Source organism: Acomys minous, assembly GCF_964271855.1.
Source record: "Acomys minous genome assembly, chromosome: 4".
NCBI classification, from domain to species: domain Eukaryota; kingdom Metazoa; phylum Chordata; class Mammalia; order Rodentia; family Muridae; genus Acomys; species Acomys minous.
Window position 1 is genome coordinate 112,480,936 of NC_140486.1, and position 26,823 is coordinate 112,507,758.

Here is a 26,823-nt window from a genome sequence, read left to right on the forward strand (position 1 = left end):
ATTTACATTCCAATCAGAAGTATATAAGGGTTGTTTTTCCTTGGCACCTTTGCCAGCATTTTGTTGCTTCATTTCTTGATGGTAGTCAATCTGACAGTGGTGAGATGGCCAAGCATGTGTCTCTTTGTCTCCTACCCCCAATCCTCCACTCCCAACACACACACACACACACACACACACACACACACACACATACACACACACACAAATATACACACACACACACACACACACACAAATATACACACACACACACACACACACACACACACACACACACACACACACACACCATTTGTATTTCTTCTTTTGAGGACCATCTGTTGAATTTAGTTGCTCATTTGCTGGCTCTACAGTTTAGAGTTTTGGTTTATTTAATACAAGCTTAATTTGGTTAAACTTTTCGAGTTTATAGGTTCTAGATATTAATTTAATACCGTGCCAGCTACATAGCCGGCAAAGCCTTCTCTCCCATTCTATGAGCTGTCTCTTCACTCTGTTAACTGTTTTCTTTGCTATGAAGAAGATTTTAATTTCATGCCATTCCATTTCTCAGTTCTTGCTACTGTTTCCCCGACCCACTGGATCTTTCCCAGAAGGCACTTGCATATATCTATGTCTTGAGCCATTCCGCTGTGTTCTTCTGCCTCAGGTCAAAGTTTCAGGTCGTGTGGTAAGGTCTTCAATCCAGTTTTCTTTGATTTTAGTACAGGATGAGAGACAGACATGTCTCTCTAACTTCTGCTTCAACTTTAAAATAACTTTTCTGGGTATGCTAATCTTTTTGGCAATTAAAAAAAAATATTTCCAGGGCATGAAGTATGTCATTCTTTACTTTCTTGACTTGGGGTTTATGGTGAGTCGTCTGATCTCTCTAATGGGATTGCCTTCGGGAGTTGGCGCTTTTCTCTGCAATTTTAGACATTGCTTCTTTGTGGTCTTGGTATTTAAGCTGTATTATGTTCTGGAGAGACTTTTTCCTGGCCATATGTATTTAAGTATTAAGACACTTCTTGTGTTTGGAGGCTCCTTCAAGTCCCTAGTCAGATTTTTTTGTTATAGTTTCCCTGGATAGCTTTTCTGTGTTTTACGTTTTAATTACAGTTCCTTCTTTTTCCTGCCACCGTCACAGATTTGTGACATCCCCAATTCTTGAAAGCTATGTTCATGAACTTTCTTGACTTTGCCTTCTATACAGCCTAGGCTCTTTACTGAAGTAAGTAGGAATATTTTCCCGCCATGTACTGGTCCTTTGCTAGACACGGGTTGCTCCTCAGCTGAGAAGCTTAGGGAGGTGCATTTAGAGTGGCATGGATAACTTCCAGGGATCCTGGACTCCATGTGCAGGACCCTCACACCTGAGTGATGCTGCCAACACAGGGCTCTTGCATGGTTCTGCACCTGCAGCACTGAGTATCTGGTCATGGACTCCACCTTCCCACCCATTCTATAGGCTCTGATGTTGCTGTTGCACCTGAATTCAGGCCCCTGGACTCTTTAGAAATAGCATCAGTGTGACTTCACTGTAGTTAGTGTTTGGCTACATCACCCTCCAGAGTTGTTGTTGTTGATATAGGAATAAGATCTTATAAGAAAATCATGTTAAACTCTTATCTTGATTATTTCTATGTCCAACTCCCCTCTCCTGGCTTCAGGTTAAAATTGAGGTAAGAGTAAGCAGACGTGCACATGGTCACCTTCTCTGCCCAGTGACCAGAGCACTTCAGCGGGGTTCTAAGTCATCGATGACAAAGTTACTTGGAATCATAGACGAACACTCACTGTCTATTCTTTTATGGAGCGATGACCTTTCATTTATTTATTCAAGATCACTGTGGGGGGAAAAGCCACTCAGGAGTTTTTCAAAGAAAGATGTTTTAAAAGAAAATTTCAGGGAGCAATTAAAATTGACCATTTTTTTTTCAATGTGAAATAATCACCAGACAAATGCTGAAAGGGCAGCCATATAAAGAGGAGGTGGATGGAGGGGTGTGAAATAGATGTCCCACTTAGGGCCTCTGAGCATTCTATAGTCTCCCATTCTCTGCACTCTGCACTGTTGCAAGTCTCTATGTTAGTCTACCGTAAAAAGAAGCTTCTCCAATAATGGTGGACAGATGCACTAATCTATGGTTGTAGCGATAAGTCAGTTTAATGCTATGCCCATTCATCAGAGTGACAGTCATAGGTTCTCCTGAGCCCATTAACAATTCTGGATGTGGGTTTTATCTTCTGGACTGGGCCCCAAATCCAATCAGAAGTGATTGGTTACTCCCATGACATCCATGCCTCTATTGTACCTGTGGGCGTGTCTTGCCAGGCCAGTTGCTATTGTAGCTCACAGAAGCCACATCTGGTAAGACTGATGATGTCTGTTCCACTCTGGTAGTGTGCATGGCACTTCCCTGCACTATGAATGCTAGTCAGTAGAGACGAAGCTTCCCGGTTAGTATTAGCTTGATTTCTCCATGTTTTATGACTCATGTGGGTGGTGTCATTAGCAATTTGCTCTTACTGTCAAGGACAATACCCTGTAGTATCTGGGGGTCTGTGAAATGTAACATCCAACAACTCCCACCAAAAGTAATCCATTCCTGCCCCTGTGGTATATTCTAGGGCCTTTGTTGCTCCTTTATTGGTTGGATAGAGAAACAGGGAATGACTTGGGAGGAGCTGGTGGAAGGGAGTGACCATAATCAAAATGCATTGTATGACATTACCAAAGACCTAAAATAAATGAGAAAAAATAAAGAGGGAGCAGAGAGTGGTGGCAGAGAAGAGAGGCGGAGCGAGATGAATTGGGAGATGGCTACATGACTTCTCTTTCTTTGAAACTTAAAACTTGGAAAAAGAGATTTCTTGTCTAAGGAGGAGAGGAAGATGAGGGAGCTGGCGCAACATAAAGGAGGATGTCTCCACAGCATTATCTACAAAGATCTGCCCAGCTTGTATCCATCCCTCAGAAGTGGGGTGAGGAGATCAGAAGACTAACACAGAACTAATACTTGGCCCCACACATTTTAGCTGCCACCTAGAGCTGGCCCTTATATTCATCTTGAGTGTAGATTCTGAGCCATGTGGACAGATGCCCAGCCTGTTCCCTCAGACCCATCGGAGCTCCATGCTGTGGGCCTGAGGGCTGTGTCTTCTCTATAGGAAACAGTCGATCTGGCAAGAAGGGGACTTGCAGGGTTTTCTGTGCCCATGTGTAGATTAATCCCTTGATCTTGAGGTCAAGTGATGAAAAGTCTGAGTCCCCTCTTCCAACTTCTGAAGTTCTTGAAAAACAAACCATTGGTGTGAGAAGTGCTTATCCAGAAAGTAAGTCTATTTTAGTCTATTTTACTTTCTCGCAACAAGTGAAGTGGGGAACGAAGAAGTCAATACATAAAATACATGGTTAACTGCTTTTAAAGTACTTTCAGGGCATCAAAAACTTCTTTTAGTTAAGTTATCAAATACAGTTGTGTTGAATCAAGTTTTCACAGTTGTCACATAAGTACCACACCAGTATTTGGAATGGTCAATTTTGTATATAAGGATATTTTCAAAGCACCTCTTTATGGAAGGCATAAACTATGACAGATGTTCTTTTTATGGAACTTATCACTTTCTTAGCCTGTCAAATGACTGGCTCACTTTTCCCATTCATAAAGCCACTGCAGTTGGTTTGATTTTTATTGTAAATAAAAGCTTCAAATGGAAAAACGGTAAGACTTATCATAGCATCTTGTTCAGCCCCTTGATTTAGAACCTTGGCTTCAGCTGGATTGTCTTGATGATGGTGGTCCCCTCTATCTGTCTGACTTTTAATTCCTCTCCTAGGCCATCAACACCTCCATCAAGAGCAAGATCCCCTGTGTGGTGGTGGAAGGCTCGGGCCAGATTGCCGATGTGATTGCCAGCCTGGTGGAGGCGGAGGATGTTTTGACCTCTTCTATGGTCAAAGAGAAGCTAGTGCGATTTTTACCACGCACTGTGTCCCGGCTACCTGAAGAGGAGGTTGAGAGCTGGATCAAATGGGTGAGTTTGGGAAAAGATGCCAGAGGCTGTGTATGGGAACGGCAGGTTCCTGGCATGGACTGTGTCTTTTGTTCTTGATTCTACTAGCAATGCTGAGTGTTTGTTTTCTCCTTCATGAATTAAAACTGTTCTCTGGTCCATAGTAGGCATCTTTCTGGAAAATGAAATTTGGATTAAGTTGAGTGACTCTCCAATGATCTGTTCTTAAGAGATATGACACAGGGCTTCAGCTCAAACCCTTTGCAAAGCTCGTCTTTCTCCTGTGCCACAATGCCAACACATGTTTCCGTGTTTGGTATTTGTCACAGCTAGGGAGGATGACCCTGGCAGTGCTAACTATCTAGAGTCTACATCTACTTAAGTCATCACTGTGGAAGAACTGCCATCTACCTCCTGGCCTATGGTAGCTTTGGAATCTCTCATCTTTCCTAATGGATTTCTGAGCAAAGTCTGCATAGATGAACACTTAAACTTCTGGCTGATAATCTTATGAAAACATCTGGGCATGTTACTGTTATACGTTCCTCCCTTTCTTTATTTCATGGCTGCTGTTCACTTGCTGACTCGTTGTCCTGGCTTCTCAGCACATGAGAGAGCTTCCATTTATGTTAGCAGGTTCATCTCCAGGCTCAGAAATGCACATATGTGTTTGGATATATCTAGGAGCATATGCTGCCACTTAAAATTTTCCCCTTACAGCTTACCAGACAAATGCTGGTACTAACCTGGAAGCTTCGTCTCTACAGGCTTACAGCACAAGGGTTATTTTCACCATAAAGTCAATTAAAGGTTGGGTTTAGTACAAAGGATAATAATAACAACAAGCTTTTTAAAAACTTGATTATAGTTCCGCCAGTATTTAGTATCTGTAGAGGCCCTCAAGATATTAAATGTAGCCGAACATAAAATTTCCCATTCACCAAACATAAAAGATCTTTGTTTTTTTCTTACTTAATATTGCTTATTTCAAGCTTGGGCAGGCCAAATGCTGACTAAAAGATGACTCAAGTTAACCCAGCATTCTGTGTTGCCAGGCACTCTTTATTAATTCCCACAGACCTGGTCTTAATGTACTCCTTTAATTACACAAGAGGATTGCTAGCTCATCAGCCTGTTGGAGTGGTGGAATCCTAAGTAGTCAAAAAAGCAAGTCTTTCTAGATGAAGGCCAGTGTCTAAAATTTGGAACCTAGAAATATGGTTGAATTTTATCCCCATAGCCAAGAGACCGCGCCTGTGCTGGGTCAGGCTTGCCTTGTGATGGCATGTGATCTTTCTACTGAGATATTGCTTTTTTTTTTTTAGAAAAGATATTCACACCAAAAGGTAACTCTGGTGGTTTTGTAGGAAAGCTCTTGCAGGGGCTTTGTTTTGTCATGTCCAAGTGTAGCACAAGAACAAGGCAAATGGAGATGAAGATGGACATTTATGGAAGGTGAAGGCGGAATTAAACAAAGAGGTTGAGAGGCATCCAGCCATGGGTGTCCTTCCTTGTGTTGAGTCCCAGAGTGCACTGGGTGAACCCACACATCACAGTCAGTATGTGACGAACCCTGGCCTCCTTACCAGAGCATCACATTGTGCAGGCCACAGGTACCAGTGAAGATAGCCATCAAAGATCCGGTTAGAGAAGGTCAAACTCACTGTTCACCTGGGTAGCAAAGTGGTAGGCAGTGGCCAGAAAACTCATTCCTTGATTTTATTTCCACATGAAAATATATAGGTAAGGGGAAAGGTGCTTACTCTATGAAGTGGCGATGTATGTTGGACTCTCTAAACATCACATACCTGTATAGGTTTAGTTACTTCTAACAGGTGCACGGACCAATCTTAGTTGTAGGTGTCATATCCTGGCTACCTCTCTCCATGTCCTGTGTTGGTTAGACATAATTCAGTGGTCAGTGCCAGGGTACCCAAAGAAGAAGGAACAGAGAACCATTAGTTTGTGTGCCTAACATGGACATGGGTCCATTCCAACGACTTCCTAAGCCTTCTACAAGTTGGCACCTGGAGTCTGGTTCATGATATGTCCAAAACCACAACAATCCTAATGGTCCCTCCATTCTTTAAGAGGGATTTTTATTTCTACTTCAAGAAAACTATTATAGGCAATTCATTTTAAGCTAAATGTCAGGGTAATTTTGCTGCCTTTGATCATATTATCATTTCTGTTATTCATATCTGATTCATATCACATCTAATTAAATATATTCATTTCTAATCATGTCAACCAGAAGACATACATAAAAATGAAAATTACTCTGACATTTTTACTATGCAATCATATGGGGCTGTGAGATTGGTACAGATTCCCAAAGACCAAATGTGAGAGTAGGATTATTAACTAATAAATATGTAAATTAGTGAAATATATAAGCAACCTTCCAACATTGACCTTCCTTGAGTGACTTTGCTGGTCATGTGGATAGATGGCTGACCTCCAAAGATGAATTTATGCTTACTTCATATCTCCAAGAAATCCTTCTCCTTCTGCCCCTGGGAGCTCCCCTTCTCCCCTAAAAGCTCCCTCACAGCGATTCCACACAATTACCAAGCCCATCAAGATCTTGATTTTCCATAGTAGCTGAATATGAGCCACGCTAGATACCATTCATTTGAACAAACATCTAAAGCTATTTCATGTTCTGCTCCTTTGGTTGGTATTTATTATGGGTGCACCTTGTGCTAGATTTGGTTTGGTCACATCAAGAATTGTGTCTATGGCCTCACACAGGGAGCATAAGTTAAAAAAAAAAAGCTCATGTGACATTATTATGAAAACCACTCTATTATTTCAAACTGAAATGAGTGTGCATTGGATACTTTTTTCATTACTGTGAACAAATGCCTGACAAGGAACAAGTTAAAGGAGGAAGGTTTTATTTTAGCTTATACTTCTAGGGGCTACAGTCATCATGCCAGGAAAACCATGCTGGCAAGAGCATCAGACAGCTGGTTACGTTGCCTCAGTAGTCAAAAGCAGAGAGAGAAAGAGATGGGGGAGGGGAAATGCTGGGGCTCAGTTCATTTTCTCCTTCTTATTCAGCCCTGGGCCCCAGCTCATCAAAGGATACCCACCCACATTTAGATTTAGAACCAAATCTAAAGAGTTCCTTACAGGCATGCCTGCCAGGTTTGTTTCCTAGGGGGGTTCTAGATTCTGTCAAGTGGACAACCAATTTTAACCATCATGGCGTATTCTAAAGAAATATAGTATAGATAGAGAAGGTGTGGTGTGGTGTGGGGCTTTGTGGAAGTCTCTCAGATAAAGTGATGTGGGAACCAGAATCTGAGGGATGGAGAGAGGCTAATGTGAAGATGAACATCATGATGGCGGGAACAGCATGCACAAAAGTCCAGAGCTGAGAAGCTAATATATCTGAAGAATTGAATGAGGGCAGAGCAGATACATTTGTGAGTGGGAGAGCTTACGAGGGACCAGAACAGGCAGTTAGTTATCTGAGCACAGTTTTCAAGTTTGAGTCTTGATGAACTGTCATGAGATATCATTGAAAGTCCAGAAGCAGGGAGAAACTGAGGTCTGGTTTGCTTTCAGGAATTCTTGTACTGGTTGCAGTCAAGCACAGGATGAGAGGAGATGCAGTGTGGGAAGCAATATAGTTAGAGGGTCCACAAACCTTCTCTAGATCTGTCACTGTGCTCTGTATTCATGTTTATTTTCTTTTTTTTCCCATTTCATTGCAAAATCAAAGATGTCCTCCTTGCATGGAGCTGCCCGCTTCAAGTGTGCTCCATTACCCTGGGCCCTAGATTTGACGCCTCACCTATCATTTCTTCCTGGATTCCATTCCTTTGGTTTGAACAAAGGCTTCAATCTGCTGTGCTCATCTCTTCCCTTCCCTCAAAATCCTCATAGTTTGTGTTTCGCTGATGCTTTGATCTGTCTCCCCTGTCTGGTTGTGCGTTTTCTGAACCCAAGCCTTTGTCATCACCCCTTCCCAAGGAACAGGGGCCTTAAAAGTTCACCTCCTAATAGCTGTCCCCAGAACGTTCTCAGTCCATATCTTGCTATCTTCCAACAGCAAGGCCATGAGACTCCTGGCTCTTGCCCAGTATAGACCCAGAAGGTCCAGGTCTAAATTTTGCTAATGAAATCACCATCATCTAAAACTGAAGCTGACCAAGGCAGGCCTGCTTTTTCCATTGAGGGAGGAGCTCTTCACGGAGCCACCATCCTTGCCAGTACCTGGAGCCTTGCAATTAGATGCTTTTTCAAAGAATCTGTTTAAAAATTAAACACTACAAAAAAATTCACAAAGGATAATATATTTGTTTCCCATAAAGGATAATATAAGATCTCTGTAGCACCAAGTCCTATAGCACAGTGATTCCACACAACTACTCTGAGCCCATAAAGATCTCAACTTTCCACAGTATCTGAATATGAGCCATGCTGGATACCATTCATTCAAGCATCTAAAGCTATTTCATCTTTTGTTCATTTGGCTTCTTCTTGTATGCTTTTGAACTATTCCTTCTTCCTTTCTCAAACTTTATGACTAGCCACACTTAAGTTTACATTGGCTTTTATTGCCTGTTCTTCATTCATTTACTTACCAGACAATTGGTGTCTTTAGTGTTTCGTGTTTTCATACATGGGGGTGGGGGTTGTGGGTTTAGCTGATGTAGATGAGGAAGGAGATCTATAATTCTCAATATGTGGTTATTAAAGACAAAGATGGAATAATCACAGGCGGGGAGACTCATATAAAACCTCATCTTCTCCCCAGGGAGCTATAAGTAGTAAATTGTTGTTGAGGAAAGAGAAGTCATATCCTCAGCAGTGTAACGTTACCTTGGCTCAAGTGAATAATCCTGTATCCATGCTCATGTAGGCAACCCTAATTAAATACTGTGGGACAGAGAGAGAGAGAGAGAGAGAGAGAGAGAGAGAGAGATATGGAGAGAGGGAGGGGAGGGAGAGAGAGAGGGAGAGAGAGAGGGAGAGAGAGAGAGAGAGAGAGAGAGAGAGAGAGAGAGAGAGAGAGAGAGAGAGAGAGAGAGAGAACTCACAGTAGTAGATGGAAAACCTGTTGGGAAGAAGAAAGGGTTTAGAGGGAGGTGAAGGGAATAAGAGATGATAAGAATGTGTGTTAGGATCAAAGATATTATATATGCATCTACCTATGAAATTGTGAAAGAATAGATATGTTTACAAAGGTTTATATTAGTTGTACCCAAGATCAATTGGTTGACAACGTTCTTCCTGACATATTACCAGCTCAAAGAAATTCTTGAGAGTTCCCACCTACTCACAGTTATTAAGATGGAAGAGGCTGGAGATGAGATTGTGAGCAACGCCATTTCCTATGCACTGTACAAAGGTGAGTGACATTGGCTCCGTGTATAAGGTGAATTTCCTTGGATGGATGTATCTCACAGAATAAGAAGTTTTATGTCACTAAAATGTTGATCAAGTGTAACCAAGGCTCTCTGCAAACAACTGTTTCTAACAGTGGCTTAAAGTACTTTTGGAGTATTAGACTCCTTTAAAAATGTTGTAAAGACTTTGTGCTTCCAAGAGCGTGTACACACAAGCTTCACATGCACACATGTCCATGTGCTACACACACCACAAATAACTTGGAATTCAACTTCAGGGGCTCACACATCTGAAGCTTCCTAGTCTAGCTTCTTAGACTGACCTCTAGGACGTCTTTGCTGTCTTAGAATTCTATCCAAGTGAACTGGGGATGATGGCATATGCCTTTAACTCTAGCACTCAGGAAGCAGAGGCAGGTGGATCTCCATGAGTACAAAACCATGCTGGCCTACAGAGTGAGTTTCAAGGAAACCAGAGCTGCACAGTGAACTCTTGTCTCAAATAAAATATTCCACTGAAGTGCAATTACCCTTAGCAAAGCCTTGTCTTTTAGATGGAAACACCTGGCCAGCAAATGCAAAGTATATAGAGAAGAGCTGGGACCACACGGAGCGTAATGTGACCATTAGGTATTTATTAGAACATTCTTGTGTTTGTCAGAAGTTGTCAATAGTGCTATTTATTACAATAGAATTAGGTCATATGGACACATAGATATAGAAAATACTGGCTGTGGAAATAGCCATGTATGCTGTATTAGTTACTTCTCTTATTTCCGTGGCCACATATCTGACAAAAGCAATGTAAGGGAGGAGGATTCATTTTGAATTATGATTTTAAAGGATGTAATGTATCATGGAGGTGACAGGCAGCTCCACTGAGTTGGAGCATATGCTTAACACTCCTCGGCTCCTCCTATCTGGATGGACTAGGAAGGAGAGATAGAGATAGTAGAGGTGGAGATAGATAGACAGACAGACAGACAGACAGACAGACAGACAGATGAGAAGAGAGAGTAGGGAGAGAAGGGGAAGGGAAGAAATTGGGTTGGAAGTTGGGCCTCTAAGACCTGCTTCCTGTGACCCACTTCCTCAGCTAAGCCATGCCTCCTGAAGGTTCTACAGCCTCTCAGACCAGTGCCAGTAGCTGGAGACCAAACATTTAAGCACAGGAGCCTGTGGAGAATATTTTACACTCGTATAATAACAAATACATTGCTGTGATATGCTTAATTATTTTGTAGATTTAGATATAGGATAAGTCAGATACAACTTTTGGAATATATACTTAAGGAGCCTCAATCTATGAAAACATGTCACTATATCCTAGTTACACTGTATTCATATGTAGCGGAAAGATATTCTGATCTGGGTTGATGGTTATAGACTTCAGGGCATATGCAACGCAGCTTATTGTGAGTGGAAATAGAAGGAAATGGTGGTTTTGTCTGATTCCATGAGACCTGCTTTGATGAGTGGCTGATATTTGGATAGAATAGCCTGGCTTCTTACGGCATGGCCCATTGGTCTGTTCTTAAGGCATGGCCCATTGGTCTGTTGCTTTCCTTCCTGCCCGCTTCCAGCCTTCAGCACTAACGAGCAAGATAAAGACAACTGGAACGGACAGCTGAAGCTTCTGCTGGAGTGGAACCAACTGGACCTTGCCAGTGATGAGATCTTCACCAATGACCGCCGATGGGAGGTAGCACGGGTCTCGGGGCTATTCCTGGGTTAGCGTGGACAACAGTCTCGACAACAGATGGTCCCTATCCAGCAAGGTCGTCTATCTAGAATCTTAGCAATTGTTTTGTTCTGCTATATCAGTGGTGTCCAGCCTCACTTTCCTTGAGTGTAGGATGGGATAATGACATTGTCTTCGTAGGTTTCTTGCAACCAGATAATATAGCCAAAGGCTCTAATGTAAGTTATCCTGAATGTACAGCCCTGTTGCCAGGGGATAAGAGAAGGTCATGTGATGTGGAGCTGTGGGTCTTCTCTCAGGAGTGGATGGGTGGAGGTGTGGGCACTATTGATCTGGCTTGACTGAAAAGATCAAGACAGCAGCATTCTTTTGCCATTTCCTCACCCATCCAAATCTCAGTAGATCTGTCAGGGGGTGGGATGAATGAGGGGAAAGTGGAACCATTTTGCTGAAGACCCTCGCCAGTGTCTAAGGTGAGGCACTTGTGACTCCCTGGGCCAAATGAGTGGCTCCAGTATGAAAGTCGCACATGTCATTAAAAACTAAAAAAAAAAAAAATTTCCAGCAGATCACTTTTCTGTATTTTCAGTTTGATAAACATTTTAGCAGCCAATTTATGGGAGACCACTTGCAGACACCTAAAGTTCAATCAGCCTTGGAGGAACAATAAAGCCACCCAACAGAGGTTTATAAAGGTGCATCTTTGTGCATCTGTGTTTAATCTTCTGACTTAGTTGAAGTCATTATGGGCAGTTAAGATATATTTGATTTTACACATGTATGGATGGATTTGAATGTCTACATAACTCAGTTTCCATCTTCAGCAGCCAGGTTTAAGAAAACACTCTCAGGCATACCACCGGATCATCAATGACTAAGACATGACTTACATTAACATATGATCAATTTTAATGACAGTAGTGGAACTACTACATGGCTCATGAATTTTTGAGTTATCCATCCCTTTAGCAAACAGTGTCTGGTGTTTGGCCTTAGCAACATAATGAAGCCTTTTACACCTCACAAGGCTTTAGTTAATGGAGGGAAAGTAGAATTATAAGTACATTAATTAATTGATTCATAACCGAGTCCCTCTGTGCAAACTGTCCTATTTAAATAAGGTCATGTGGTAAATAAGCAAAGTCAGACACATAGGAGCAGTGTGTGCTTAATTTTATTAAGTCATCTGAAGGTGCTTAGGGGGAAGGGCACACTGAAGAGTTTGAGTGCTGGAGTAGCTGTCTGTGTGTTCTCACCCATGCCCTGGGTCAGCCTGCTCTTTCAGTGCCATGGAGGAGCCAACTCTTCCTGGCTTGCAAAAACTAGCTGCTATGTTTTCATAGATCTAGGGGGTTGGTTGTTGAATGCGGTCATTAGTGAAAATCAAATCGTGAAACCTTATAATTTAAATAAAAATTTTTATGAAAATCAAAGGTAAGAGGTGATCAAGGCTAATGACCGTGCGGACTGTGGAGATAGCTCAGTGGGTCAGGGCATTGACTTTGCAAGCATGAAGCCCCGAGTTCGAATCACCAGCAGTCACACAAAAATCTAGGTGTGGCTGTGTGTGTCTGAAAGGCCAGCATTGAGGGATGGAGACCAGTGGATGCCAAGAGCTCACTGGCTAGACAAGCTAGCCGGAGAGGCCAGCTTCAAGTTTAGTAAGAGGTCCAGCCTCAGGACAGTAAGGAGGCAAGTGAAAGAGGAAGAGATGTGATGTCTTGCTCTGATCTTTGCATGAGCACAAACAGGGGTGCATACTTGCACACTCACACACATGCACCATGCACATACAGTGCCCCCCTTCCAACTCATGACCTTTTAGTTCTTTTATTGTATTTAGAACTTGTGTTTGGAGGTAACTTGTGTGCTACCATCTACTGTTAATACAGTGGGCTGCCCTGCCAGATCTGCTCCTGGTTCTGCATCCAGGGATGTCATATTAGGAGCTGAAAGCTCACCATGGCAGGAGTATGCACATCATAGGAGTCAGCAGATGCTGCATCAGTGCCTGTGTTCCTCTCAGAGCACTGTTGTTAAATATTTGTCAGGCTTGCCTGAAAACAGAGAGAACAGCGCTAGCACTTCCCTCAGTGTGTTGTTACGCTGATTAAATTAGATGGTGTTTCTAAGGGACTTAGAACACTGCCTCTTACTAAGCTCTATACTATTATCCACTTAAAAGTAAATTTTTAAAATGGCACCATGCAGCGCTTTACAATGCACACACTGGCTTCCTAGTTACTCACATCAACCCGTAGCAGAGATGATCTCATTTCATTGACAAATGAGTCAGAGCACCATGGATGCTCCAGGACGGGGGTTCCTGGTGATGTGTGTGTGTGTGTGGGGGGGGGCTGCTCTGAACTGGAACGTCTGAAGGAGCACGGCCTGGGTTGTCTCGTTTTATCTTCACCAAACAGAACAAAATAGATTGAAGCCAGGACAAGATCTAGGTTCTGACTCATAGAACTAGAGAATGGTAGAATCAAAATTTGGAAACAAAAATGTGTCTGCCTGCAAAGCCTTTCCTTTCCTGTATAAAAGTGGTTCTCAGTGTGGTCCTAGAACTAATGACAGGATAACCCCGAAAACTGTCGGTGGTGTGAGCTGCTGGATTGCACCTCAAGCTTGCTGAGTTAGAAGTAAGGTCGACTGGCAGGAATCTGCTGTAACAAGTCCTCATGTTTGAGAACCACTGCCTCATGCTGTCCAGTGTGGGGCCAATGGGAACACACACACACACACACACACACACACACACACACACACACACACACACGCAGAATGAAATGCAAGATAGTGAGTGTAATGGACACATGCTTTGAGGACAGTGGAGAAAACGTACCTACCACTCTTTCCAGATGAACCTCTGCCCTGATGATCCCAGAGAGACCTAAAGAGTTGGGTACCCACAGAACCCTCAGCAATTTCCCCTAGGCAACGTGTGAGTCTAAGTAAACAACATCAGGCAGATATGAAAAGCACCGATGCTGCCATTATAGTGGGGGCCAGACAAGGAGCCCAGGAGTGAAGTAGGCTGCTGTCAGTGAGGAGTGCTGGAATCAAAGGGCACCAGTGGGCTTGAGTTTCTGGGAATAGATGCCATAGACTTCTGCTGGAGGTTTCTGTGTTCTCAGACCTTGTACCTTCCACCTTTAATGCCAGGAATAAACTCTTGAGGACCTTTTGGATCTATGAGGGCTGGCAATGAAGCTAACTTGTAATAAATATCATGGCAGTCATATATTACACCTAAGAACTGATACACTGGGCAAACTACTGGATCATGGAAGAAGCAGACAATGATCTTTCTTTAGACTCTTAGGAAAGCTGGGACTCATGGCTCCTGCCTATAATCTAAACCTTGGGGAAGCTGATGCAGGAGGATTGCTATGAATCCAAAGCCGGCATGGATTATGTAGTGAGGTCCGGGCCAGCCTGGGCTACCAAGCTAAGACCCTGTCTAAGAATAAATAAGGATGAAAAAAGGAGTCCTGGGAAAGCTCTATAGGAAAATTTTAACCAGACATTCAGAAAATGTTGACTCAGGTAGCCAACCCCCGGTGTCAGTGACTCACTGCTGTGTCACACCCCAGATCTTTGCTAGACAGTATGTGGCTTGATGGGTTCCATTTTGGCAATTGTGTGAGAACTCTATCACTGTAGGGAAGGCTAGAGTGCACCTAGGAAGGACAGCATGAACTGGCAGTGTTGACAATTGGTTCATAGTCATTGTCTGCTGTAGACTCCCATTGTTGGCTTCCGGTCCCTGATACTTTTTATGCCATGTGGCAGAGCCAGGTCCTGGCCCATGTCATGCCTAAGTGGGCATGCTATCGCCACATAAATAAGAGCCCAGGTCACATTCAAAGGCTCCACTGTGCTGTTTTCCCAGCTAGATGGTGAAAAGATGGATTTTATTGTCAAAGCAGGAAGCTGAAGATACTAGGATTTTGTGGCTGAAATACAGAGACACTTGTGTTTTCTTTATGGGCCTTATGGTATGAGCTCTCTCCTACTGTTTCTCTTTAGTCCGCTGACCTTCAGGAAGTCATGTTCACGGCCCTCATTAAGGACAGGCCCAAGTTTGTCCGCCTCTTTCTGGAGAATGGCCTGAACCTGCAGAAGTTTCTCACCAATGACGTCCTCACCGAGCTCTTCTCCGCCCACTTCAGCACTCTAGTGTACCGGAACTTGCAGATTGCCAAGAACTCCTACAATGACGCACTCCTCACCTTTGTCTGGAAGTTGGTGGCAAGCTTCCGTAGAAGCTTCTGGAAGGAGGACAGAAGCAGCAGGGAGGACTTGGATGTGGAACTTCATGTATGTACCAGTGATGCTGTCTTTTAATTCAGTTCTCAGCCTTTATATTTCCTATTCCCAGAATTCAGTTCTCTGCCTCCATCTTTCCTATTTTCCCCCCAATTGCCATAAAGCAGCTATAAGGGTGTCATACATTTTTTTCTACTGTCTTTCCAAAAGAATAAAGTCACTGGGCAAGTTTTCTGATGTCTTGCTCTAGCCCCTGGCTCTGTTTACTTACATTATTTCTAGATCACAAGGCTTGTGTGACACACTTTTTAGGGCTGTTTGATGGAGGAAAGCGACTAACAGATGGCTCCCTGCTCATGTTCACAAAAATAGCTCCCTAATGCCCAGGTGAAAGGATGAAGGACTGCCAGTAATTCTTCTGTGAGTAAGTGGAGTAGTGGATATTTCCATTAGAGCAGTTGTGAAGCCCCTGGGATTCCTTTCTGAGTCCAGGTAGGGCCTGTTTCACCCATCAGCATCAGCAATCATTACCAACACTTGCTCTGGCCAGAGGCCAGTGCCGTGAGTGCCCCAGTTGCTCCTCATTTAGAGGGCCATTGTGAAATAAGCCCCTGGTAACACACCATGGCCACCTGCTTGCTGGCGTGCCTTCTATTGGCCTCTTTCTTGTTGACTTCATTTCCTCACTCTCTAAATAACACACTTTCCTCAAATTCTTATCTTAGGATTGTTTGCTTCTGGAGAAACCCAAGCTGGATCATTGTCATTTGTGACTCAGACATTTTAAAGTTGTGTGTGTGTGTGTGTGTGTGTGTGTGTGTGTGTGTGTGTGTGTGTGTAAATAAACTCGGTTGGTGGTTTAATTGAAAGTGTAGATCTTCTGTTTGATGCTTATTTATGTTTAAAAAAAAGTTTGAAACACAGCACATCACTAACGCAGCACATCGCTGGGCCTCCTATATACAGTTTAGAATTTAGTAAAATCATCAAGTCACCTGAAGAGGGACGCACACGGCCACTTTCCACCTGGAATGTCCCTTGAAAGATGCAAAATCTTAAATACGAGCTAGGACTGCAATCTTTGAATAACACTCCAAAGAAATAAGCACATTCTACGTGCTAACAATTGGTCGTAAGCCACAGGAAAGTTAGATTAGGTCTGAACACTTTTTTTTTTCCCTAGCTGAGAGCCTGATCTGTAGGATGGAGAGGAATTGCTTTCTCCATGGCATATCAGAAGCCGTTCAGTCTTTAAATTGCTCTCGGCACCCGCCCCACCCCCACCCCTTTTATACTTTCCCGTGTAGTCATACTTTGTCTTCTATAATAGATGAAAGATTTTGTGTCAAATCACATCACCTGCTGGGCTGCAGTGAGCGAAGAGAATCACATCACCGCGCTGCTGAAACAGACTCAGCCCTGAGCTCCAGAGGTCTCCAGACAGGAGGCCTGTTTCTTGGGGCTTTCTGACTGCCTCGTTTCCCTGTGAGAATAGTGTGCCTAAAGTGGGCTACACTTGCATGTGGTGACCCACTGTTCTGATCCCTGGCAGGATGCAACTCTCACCACGCGGCACCCCCTGCAAGCTCTCTTCATCTGGGCCATCCTTCAGAACAAGAAGGAACTCTCCAAGGTCATTTGGGAGCAGGTAAATATCTAGGCCCACATTGAATTGGCGCCAAATACACACTATAGTGTAGAAGTCTGGACTAACCTACACTCATATGCCTAATTTGGGGGTATCTGGGACACAGGACCATCGTCCAGCCTCTGTTTGCATGACCTTGGAGGTACGCCTAGGATGGGCGGTGCCCAGAAAGGAGTCATGTAGGGGTCCTCCAACACACTCTTGCTCCTCATGTGTCTGTGCACTATTTTTCCCCCAAGTATAAGAAGCTTTGAAAATTGACTTAAGAAATTCATTTCGAAGCCCTTACCTCACTTGTAAAAAGTCTTAGGGCTTTATCTCCAGCACCGAATAATGACAAGATTAAAATAAAAATAAGAATTCCTAGTTTTATTCTGTTATGGCCTATAAAAATTCTTTTTGAATTACCTGCTGAGACTTTTCTTTGTGGTTTAGCACGTCACTATTTCTATAAATGAATCTGTGGACACCCGTGCTTCCGTCTCCACTTCAGCCCTTGACTGCTGATTTCAGATACAGCCTTCAGTCAGATGGCTCAGGTCTTTGGTGTTCTCATTCTTTTCTCCCTGTATTTGGCTGTTACCATATGATAAATTGAAATAATGGGCCAGCCATGCTACCTGCTGTTAGACGCTTAATGTCTTGCAGTGTTTATCCAGTTATTTTCTTTTTATATACTGATTCCATGTGCGAGACCACGAAAAGCTTATTGTGGCCCGAGTCTGTTCCAGGCTCATCGCAAACCTGATTTTGAATCCTGATGAGCAGGTGACTTGGCCATTTCCTATTTCCAAAAGTTAATGTTGACGCCACCACTTGAAGAGATTATGAATTAACCGACGTCTTCCCATCCCTGCCCACCAAAAGACCAAAGGCTGCACTCTGGCGGCCTTGGGGGCCAGCAAGCTTCTGAAGACGTTGGCCAAAGTTAAGAATGACATCAACGCTGCTGGGGAATCGGAGGAACTGGCCAATGAGTATGAGACGCGAGCCGTGGGTGAGTGTTCGGTAGTATCTGCCAAGATATCCCACCCAGAAGGCTTAGGGGGGAAGTGGAAGGGTTTGTTTAGGTAAGGAGAGGTAGAAGATCCAGGGTCCTTCCCAGAGAACGTCGGAGAGGAGTCTCCCCAGGTGTTTAAGGCAGCTCAGTTCCATACGCACCTGTCAACACCCTCTGCGTTAAAGAGCCCCACCAACTATGTGTGTCTAAGGAAAACATCTCTGCAGTAAGGTTCACATTTGGACAGCTTTCTCGACGCCTCCTGTATGCCTGGATCCTCATGCCCATTCTGTTAAGGTTCTGACTGGAGATAGGCAGGCCAGGTGCCATGTCTGCCAGCTGAGCCCACTCTCCCCTCCCTGATGATACAGAGCTATTCACCGAGTGTTACAGCAGCGATGAAGACTTGGCGGAGCAGCTACTGGTCTACTCTTGTGAAGCCTGGGGTGGGAGCAACTGTCTAGAGCTGGCAGTGGAGGCTACAGACCAGCATTTCATCGCTCAGCCTGGGGTCCAGGTAAACAAAAGCAAGGCCCTGAAAAATGTATCAGCAATGTGCTGAGCCTGGCATCACATGGCATCAGTAGCATTAAGAAAATGACTTCCCCATCCTATGTAAAAATCATTGAGGGAGTACCTGGGTGACGATATGGAAGAAGATGATGACACATGTGCTTTTCTGGAAAGTCTTACCTCAGGAGATGGTACAAGAGTGCATCAGTCAACTTTCCAGCACTGTAGCAAAAATGCCTGAGGTGATTAACTTTAAAAGGAAAAGGTTTAATTTGGCTCACAGTATTTGGAGGTTTTATTCATGGCTGGATGTGCCCATTGCTTCTGGGTACATGATGTGGCAGGACATGGCCAGAGCATGTGGTTGAGGTAGATCTCACCTCACGACAGTCAGGAAGCAGAAGGTGAGGAAGAGGAGGAACCAAAGTCCCTTTAAGGGTGTAACCCCCAGTGGTCTAAGACATGGCAGCGCTCACAGGAGAAGAAGCATTTGGTACTTGTCCTTCTCCCAACGGAAAGGCAAGGGCACGGCTGTGGCCACGGCACAAGAGCCCCAGCCCCCTTAGTGGCAAAGACTGGGCTTCAGCTTTCCCTTGCTTTGTTTTCATGCCAAACTCCTTCCGGTTGGCTTTTTTTTTTTTTTAATGTGGTCAGGTTCTTTGTCCCCATCTCTCTTTTGGTGGCAACCTGACGTTTCCAGTCTCTGCCATCATGGACGCCCTTCCTGGCCTACCTTCAGAAGCTGACACAGAGTCAGGGGAGTGTCTTCTTGCCTTTATTTCATCCTCTCTTTTCCTGGCTTCCTTTTAGCTTCCAAATAAAAGCATGCCAGTGCCTCCAGCCAGGAACTCTGGGGACACCACAGAGTGCGTTGGCCCTGCCTTTGAACTCAGCATCACTGAGGAGAAAGGGGCAGACACATCCCTGTTTAAGCTTTACACAAAAAAGAATTGTGGTAGTTAAAAATTCATAGGTTTAGTCAATTTTCACTCACATAGCCATCTCTTTAAAAACTCATAGAATCGAATTTAGGGGAAAAAAAGACATGAAAATCAAACAGAATTTTAAGTTATTTCTTTATGCCTTCTCTGAAAGACTAAAGGCATTGATATAGGGCTTAGATATTTTGGGAGTATGTAGGGCTTGGAAGGACTATGTCCTGTCCCCCATATACTTACGTCAATAAGGACTTGTGTTTTCCGTCTCTGTTCCCTTCTAGAATTTTCTTTCAAAGCAATGGTATGGAGAGATCTCCAGAGACACAAAGAACTGGAAGATCATCCTGTGTCTGTTCGTCATTCCCCTGGTGGGCTGTGGCCTCGTATCTTTTAGGTGTGGACTGGGACATCTAATCATGTGTGTGAGCATCTGTGTGCGTGTTTGAACATTTGTGTAAATGGTTGTACACCTAGAACTTAGAATACTCACTGTGGCATCTGTGTGCTTGGTCTGGCATCTTCTTTCCTGCGTTGGGTTTCAGGAAGGTGGGCCTGAAGTTGTGTTTAGCATCTGAGGCTGAATTTGGATTCTCTAATAATTCCAAAAAAAATTTTTTTTTGAATTTTGTCTTGGTCAGCCTTGGGATCCAGTTTTACCCTGTCTGTTCTTTGTCTGTGGCAGCAAGCAAGCCATGGTCCTTCGTGTGTGTGTGTGTGTGTGTGTGTGTGTGTGTACAAGTGCATGTGTGAGTGTGTGCACATGTATGAGTATGTATGTCTGTGTGACTATGTGCGAGTGTGTATGTTTGTGCATGTGTGAGTATGAGTGACAGTGTCAGTGTGTATGAATGTATGTGAGTGTGTTTGACTGTGTCAGTGTGTATGATGTGCATGTGTGTGTGTGTGTGTGTGTGTGTGTGTGAGAGAGAGAGAGAGAGAATGTATGAAGTGTGTCAGTGTGTATCCATGTGTGTGGCTGGTGACACTGTCCTGCCTCTGCCTCGGTCTAGGAAGAAGCCCATTGACAAGCACAAGAAGCTGCTGTGGTGCTACGTGGCCTTCTTCACCTCGCCCTTCGTGGTCTTCTCCTGGAACGTGGTCTTCTACATCGCCTTCCTCCTGCTGTTTGCCTACGTGCTGCTCATGGACTTTCACTCGGTGCCACACACGCCAGAGCTGGTCCTCTACGCCCTGGTCTTCGTCCTCTTCTGTGACGAAGTGAGGCAGGTAGGCAAGTGTTGCATCACTCTTTCCAGGGAGATGTGAATAAATGTTTATTCGTCCCAGACAGGACACACTAAAGAAGTGATTCCACACGTGCCTAGTGTATGGAACCAGTGACTTTATTGGGGTACCTGACAAGACAGTGGGTGACTCAAAGGCAGCTACATCATGAAAGCCCATCCAGACGATCCATGAAAGCTGTATCTTGGGAGCCCAAAACCCAATTGGGTGGATGAATTGCTCCACCAATGAGTCTCCATCCCCAGAAACTGTTGACTGTGCAGATTCTTGGGATCCTTGCTGCACCACTGAATCCAAACTCTATCCCAGACCCCATGGAGCAGGTACTTACTGAGACAGCAGATGTTGAAGAGATTCATGTCGATGGTGAAGGTGGCACTGTCCTAACCCCTGGTGGAAAATGGTCTCAGAAAGGCCTTTCAGATTCTCTGTCATTCTCTAGACCCGAACCTTAAAATACATCCATTTAGCAAGTATTTGCAACTTACAGAGTATTTACAGTTTACTTAGTACGAGGCCCAGTGATGCAAGAGGTTTGAAGGGGCAAACAGTGATGTTCTCCCCCTTGGAAGGTCCTGTTAGTCCAAGAACACTAAGTAGGCTTATGTTGTCATGCTAACTTTCTCTGATAGACCTTTATGCACAGTCTCCAGGACTCCCGGGTTGCAAAGGATTCTGAGGGCTGGTCTGTCTAGTCTTAGCCTGGGCTTGTCTTAATAAGTGACGTCTCCTGTGGCTATGAGGGTTGGGAGCGGTGATGCCAAGGCCCTATGTACTTGTCTTCTTGACCAGTAGGTAAGGTAGTGGGAGGTGGTGGATTGTCAGGGGAAGTAGAGGAAAAAAGATTAAAAAAAAAAAAAACCAAACCCACACAAGATGGCTTGAGTAACAGTGCACTGCAAGCCGGGTGTGGTGGCGCACGCCTTTAATCCCAGCACTCAGGAGGCAGAGTCAGGCAGATCGCTGTGAGTTTGAGGCCAGTCTGGTCTACAAAGCGAGTCCAGGACAGCCAAGGCTACACAGAGAAATCTTGTCTCAAAAAAACAAAACAAAACAAAACAGTGCGCTGCATACGGTTCTGGAAGGCAAAAGTGCAAGATGAAGGTGCGGGTTGGGCTGATCTCATATAGTACTGTGAAAGAGAATGCTCTGTGCTATTCCCTGGCTTCTAAAAAAGTTTTCTGGCCACCTTTGCCAGTCTGTGCCCTGTGGATGTGACACTCTGATCCCTGGCCTTGTGTCTGTACAGTGCCTTTTCTATGTACAGGTGTGTCCTACTTTCTCCGTTTCCTGGGGACAACAGTCATGTCATATCTGACTCCATCTCGACCTGTCCAGTTCCATCTGCAGTGACCTAATTTCCACCCACGGTCATGTTCCCAGGTAGAGGGTTGAGGCCTTCAGTCTGGAGGTACAGCTCGGTCCACAGCACTTCCATACGGCCTCTCTCCCTGTGGCCAGCCTTTACTTCCCAGTGTTCTCCTTGTGGCTTGTGATGTGTCTCTAGTAGAGTGGGGCTGAGGTATCCTGTGGTGGTGGGGGCAGGGCACACAACATTCAGGGAAGAACTGCTGGCCAGAGGATCAATTGACTCATGGCCAATAGGAGATTAAGTTATGAGATTGGGCGGGGAGAGGGAGAGAGGGCCAAAGAAGGAAAGAGGTGAGGAGAAGGAAGAAACCCAGCTGGGGCTGAAAGAGGCAGTAAGTGATATGCAGTAGCTCGGTTCCGTTGTTGGTCCCTTCTCTGAGTGTATTTTCTACTAAAGAGACTCCCAGGAAAAACAGAAGCCCGGATCAGGCTGTCACCTCTTGTACTGATCCCATCAGGGAGTCCTCTGAGCTCCCCAGTGCCGACATGCTCTGGTGGCCCACAGAACAGCATCAAGATTTAGGTTTTCATTTGCTGTGCACATCTGAAGCCAGAGCTGGCATTGTCACGTTGCTGTGAACATGTGTTTGTAATACAGGAAGGGACAAGCAGGGTGCTCATAAGTAACTCCTAAGGGTCACTATGGTTATGACAACTGAGGTCAGAGAAGAGGAGACAGACAGAGGGACCTTGCCCTTACTCTCTTCAGAGCAGAGACATCCTGGTGGCCTAGGCACACCATTGCCGTCAAGTCTTGTCCTTGAGGAATCTGTCACTAGAGGGTGCTGTTCCCCTTCGTTTCTGCAGACTCTTGTCTTTGGATTCCTAAACTGGGTTAAGGTTCCTTCAAGGAAAGGCTCTGCAGGCCTATGCAGTCTTAATTAATGGACTAGATCCACAGTTGTTAGGGAAAACCCTAAACAAGATATTGTTTTGTGTGTGTGTCTGGGACTCAGAAATCCATGCTCTCTGGTGACCAATGATGTCCCTTGCTCAGAGGGGGATGATCACAGCTAACATAGGACATCTAACCTAGACAGTCAACAATGCAAATAGTTGTTAACTCACTCCTAGTGGAGCTAAGCAGGTATCAGGGATGTTTGTTTAAAATGTTCCGCCCCGCCTTCTCCGAAACTCCCTTTAGTTCGGAGGCCATCACAGGGCAAAAGAGAATGAACACATCCTGGTAGTTTATATACCCAGCTTAGCTTTGTGCTTTCCCCCTTAGACAAGAGGCTTCTAGTCAATTAAAAACAAACAAACAAACAAACAAACAAACAAGCAAAACCCAATGTCTTTTCTCCTTGCCGTGGCATTCTGGTGGCCCAGGGTTCCTCTGTCTATTATTCCCATAATATGGGTCAAGCTTCTGAAGTCACTCAGGCGAGGATGCACTGGGGTTGTACAGATCGCTATGTACCAGCCTCCCAGCAGGGATGAAAGAGAGGACAGGTGGGCAGGGCCTGTGCCAACCACTCTCATCTTATGAGGCATGGAATAGCAAATGGCATTTGGTGCCCTGGGGATCAGCACTGCCCAGATAAATGGATACTCTTGTGTCCTCTCCAGGGTCCCAACCTAGAGCCTGGCTCCCCACAGTGGAACATGGTTTGCCCCAGGCCACCCAGACCTGGGGGAGTTGACCGTTCCGTTGTGATCCAGTAATGCTCTCTCGTCCTTTGGCTACTGGAGCTGTGTGTCCTGCCTCCCTCCTGCATCCCAGCTTGCAGGACTTTGGTGGATCCGAGAAACTCACTATTCCCAGGATGGGCACCTTAGCCATCCTGTTTAGGCCTTGGGGTCAGGGACAAAGTAGGAAATAGGATATCCGAGTCAAAGATGGACTCAGGTGGGTGAGTTCATGGGAAGATGTGAACATCTGCCTTTCATGGGACTCAGCACCACATGTCACTGACTCCACCGTCCCCTGTTTTGAACTGTCCCTGAGGTCAGACCCTCAGACTCCTAGTAGCTAGATTCTGAACAGGTAGGCTAATGAAGAGGTGAGACAGCTAGCTGGATTGGAGTTCTTCAGACCCGGTGTGTGGAGTCCACGTAATAGTCTTTCCTCTCTGTATACATTTAGAAAAGATCACACTAATCAAGTTATTCCGTTGTGTGTGACAGAGACAATAGTTTTACAATGAATACACACATCTATGGTGACAACATCTGGATGACACTTTGTAGTTGTATAGTGCACTGTTTACACCTCTGTCCTCGGCTGTTTCACGTTTTCCCACACAGGTCACACTCTTTCGTTGGGGCTCCATTCCAAAAGGAGAAGAGAACACAGGCCCCTTTTTGTGCCTCTAATAGCTGCACATATATAAGAGAGCAGCTTTCTTTCTGGTCCCCTTGCAACAGCAGGGTTCTGGTAGGGCTCAGTTGACACAAACAGTCTCAAAAGTGCCCTGAGAGAAACTGAGTGGACGTTTCCAGGCCTGGAAGAGACCGGTGTCCATGCTGCCCATGTCTGTCTGCTCTTTCTTGCCACAGTGGTACATGAATGGAGTGAATTACTTTACCGACCTGTGGAACGTTATGGATACCCTGGGGCTCTTCTACTTCATAGCGGGCATTGTATTCCGGTAAGCGGTCCTTAACCACCTTCCCAACTGCAGACATTTTGGGCACAAAAGATGTTGAAAAAAATCTTAGGCATCTCAAGTCCATGGGCTGGAGTGTCGCTTCCTTTCCTGTCAGATATGGTCATAAGAACCCATTACCCCTGCCCTGTGGAGACACACCTAGCCCAACATAAATTTCTCCCCATCTTGGAGTCTTTGTAATTTCCCTTTTTGTTTTTTCAAATGGGCTTTGGGGAGCATTTTAGAATCCAAGGAGAGGGTACTGGGGATGTTGAGTGTCTTCCTGTGTTGATTCATTTTGGCCCACTTAACTTAAGTTACGAGTGACTTTGGCAAGCACAGTGGTCCTGCAGTTGCCCTTACAGGTGCCATATTGCCCTCTAACGGCAGAAATAGAGTGTGTGCGAAGACAGCTAAATCTAAGATGATCACCAAAGACCCAAAAGTGAGCCTGCGAGTTGGCTCAGTCGTGCAGTTGTGAGGACTGTGTTCAGATGCACAGAAACTGTGTAAAAGCATAGGGTGACAGCACCCACCATAACCTGAACTCAGGGCTGGGGCAAGATAGGCAGATCTGGTAGCTCATTGACTGATCAGCGAGCTTCAGGCTCAGTGTGAGACCCTGCCTCAAAAATTAAGAGAGAAAGCAGTAGAATTAGACACCGGATGTCTGCTTCCGGCCTCCACAAACATGCGTGCATGTGTACACATGCAGTGACACTGCAGTGAAGTTGGAAGTGCTGTGCCGTGTCCCATAAGTTCTCTCTTTCTCTCCACAGGCTCCACTCTTCTAATAAGAGCTCTTTGTACTCTGGGCGAGTCATCTTCTGCCTGGATTACATTATATTCACTCTAAGGCTCATCCACATTTTCACCGTTAGCAGGAACTTAGGACCCAAGATTATAATGCTGCAGCGGATGGTAAGTGCCAGCGACACTGGCGGGCACCCTTCTCCTGCCTGCTCAGAGTCCTTTGTCCACAGCATAGCTTGCATTCACAGTGGCATTTGCTTTTTCCTTAAAAAAACAAAACACAGTTTCTTTATCCATTCTTCTATTGAGGGACATGAAGGTTGTTTCCAAGTTCTGGCTATTATGAATAAGGCAGCTATGAACATGGTTGAGCATATGTCCCTGTTGTGTGGTAGTGCATCCTCTGGGTATATTCCAAGGAGTGGAATAGCTGGGTCTTGAGGAAGCCCTATTCCCATTTTTCTGAGAAAGCACCAGATAGCTTTCCAAAGTGGTTGTACTAGTTTGCATTCCCACCAGCAATGCAGGAGTGTTCCTCTTTCTCCACACCCTCGCCAGCATGAGGTGTCAGTTGAGTTATTGATCTTAGCCATTCTGATGGGTGTAAGATGGAATCTCAGTGTCGTTTTGATTTGCATTTCTCTGATGACTAAGGAGGTCGAGCATTTCTTTAAGTGTTTCTCAGCCATTTGATATTCCTCTGTTGAGAATTCTCTGTTTAGCTCTGCGCCCCATTTCTCTATTGGGTTATTTGGTTTGGTGGTGTTTAATTTCTTGAGTTCTTCATATATTTTGGATATTAGACCTTTGTCAGATGAAGAGTTGGTGAAAATCTTTTCCCAGTCGGTAGGCTGTCGCTTTGTTCTCTTGACAGTGTCACCTGCCTTACAGAAGCTTCTCAGCCTCATGAGGTCCCATTTATTAATTGTTGATGTTAAGGCCTGGGCTGTTGGTGTTCTGTTCAGGAAGTTGTCTCCTGTGCCTATGAGTTCCAGACTCTTCCCCACTTTTTCCTCTAACTGGGTTAATGTCTGTGGTTTTAGGTTGAGGTCTTTAATCCACTTGGACTTGAGTTTTGTGCATGGTGACAAATAGGGGTCTAATTTCATTTTTCTACATGTAGACATCCAGTTAGACCAGCACCATTTGTTGAAGATGCTGTCGTTTTTCCATTGAATGGATTTGGCTTCTTTGTCGAAAATCAAGTGAGCAAATGTGTGTGGATTCATCTTTGGGTCTTCAGTTCGATTCCTCAAGACCCAGCTATTCCACTCTTTGGAATATACCCAGAGGATGCACTACTACACAACAGGGACATATGCTCAACCATGTTCATAGCTGCCTTATTCATAATAGCCAGAACTTGGAAACAACCTACATGTCCCTCAATAGAAGAATGGATAAAGAAACTGTGGTACATTT

General features: G+C 44.6%; 1 protein-coding gene across 3 annotated transcripts in view; it reads left to right on the forward strand.

The window, feature by feature from the left end:
* TRPM8 (transient receptor potential cation channel subfamily M member 8) overlaps positions 1-26,823 on the forward strand; it is a 107,457-nt gene that overhangs the window by 53,085 nt on the left and 27,549 nt on the right. For all 3 annotated transcript variants that reach the window (XM_084779685.1, XM_084779687.1, XM_084779686.1), the window contains 11 exons: positions 3,826-4,023; positions 9,265-9,367; positions 10,949-11,067; positions 15,103-15,393; positions 16,895-16,990; positions 17,858-17,987; positions 18,362-18,507; positions 19,723-19,835; positions 20,452-20,668; positions 24,557-24,648; positions 25,428-25,569. In XM_084779685.1, coding sequence (XP_084635811.1) covers positions 3,826-4,023; positions 9,265-9,367; positions 10,949-11,067; positions 15,103-15,393; positions 16,895-16,990; positions 17,858-17,987; positions 18,362-18,507; positions 19,723-19,835; positions 20,452-20,668; positions 24,557-24,648; positions 25,428-25,569 — 1,647 coding nt within the window. The remainder of the gene's footprint in view (positions 1-3,825; positions 4,024-9,264; positions 9,368-10,948; positions 11,068-15,102; positions 15,394-16,894; positions 16,991-17,857; positions 17,988-18,361; positions 18,508-19,722; positions 19,836-20,451; positions 20,669-24,556; positions 24,649-25,427; positions 25,570-26,823) is intronic.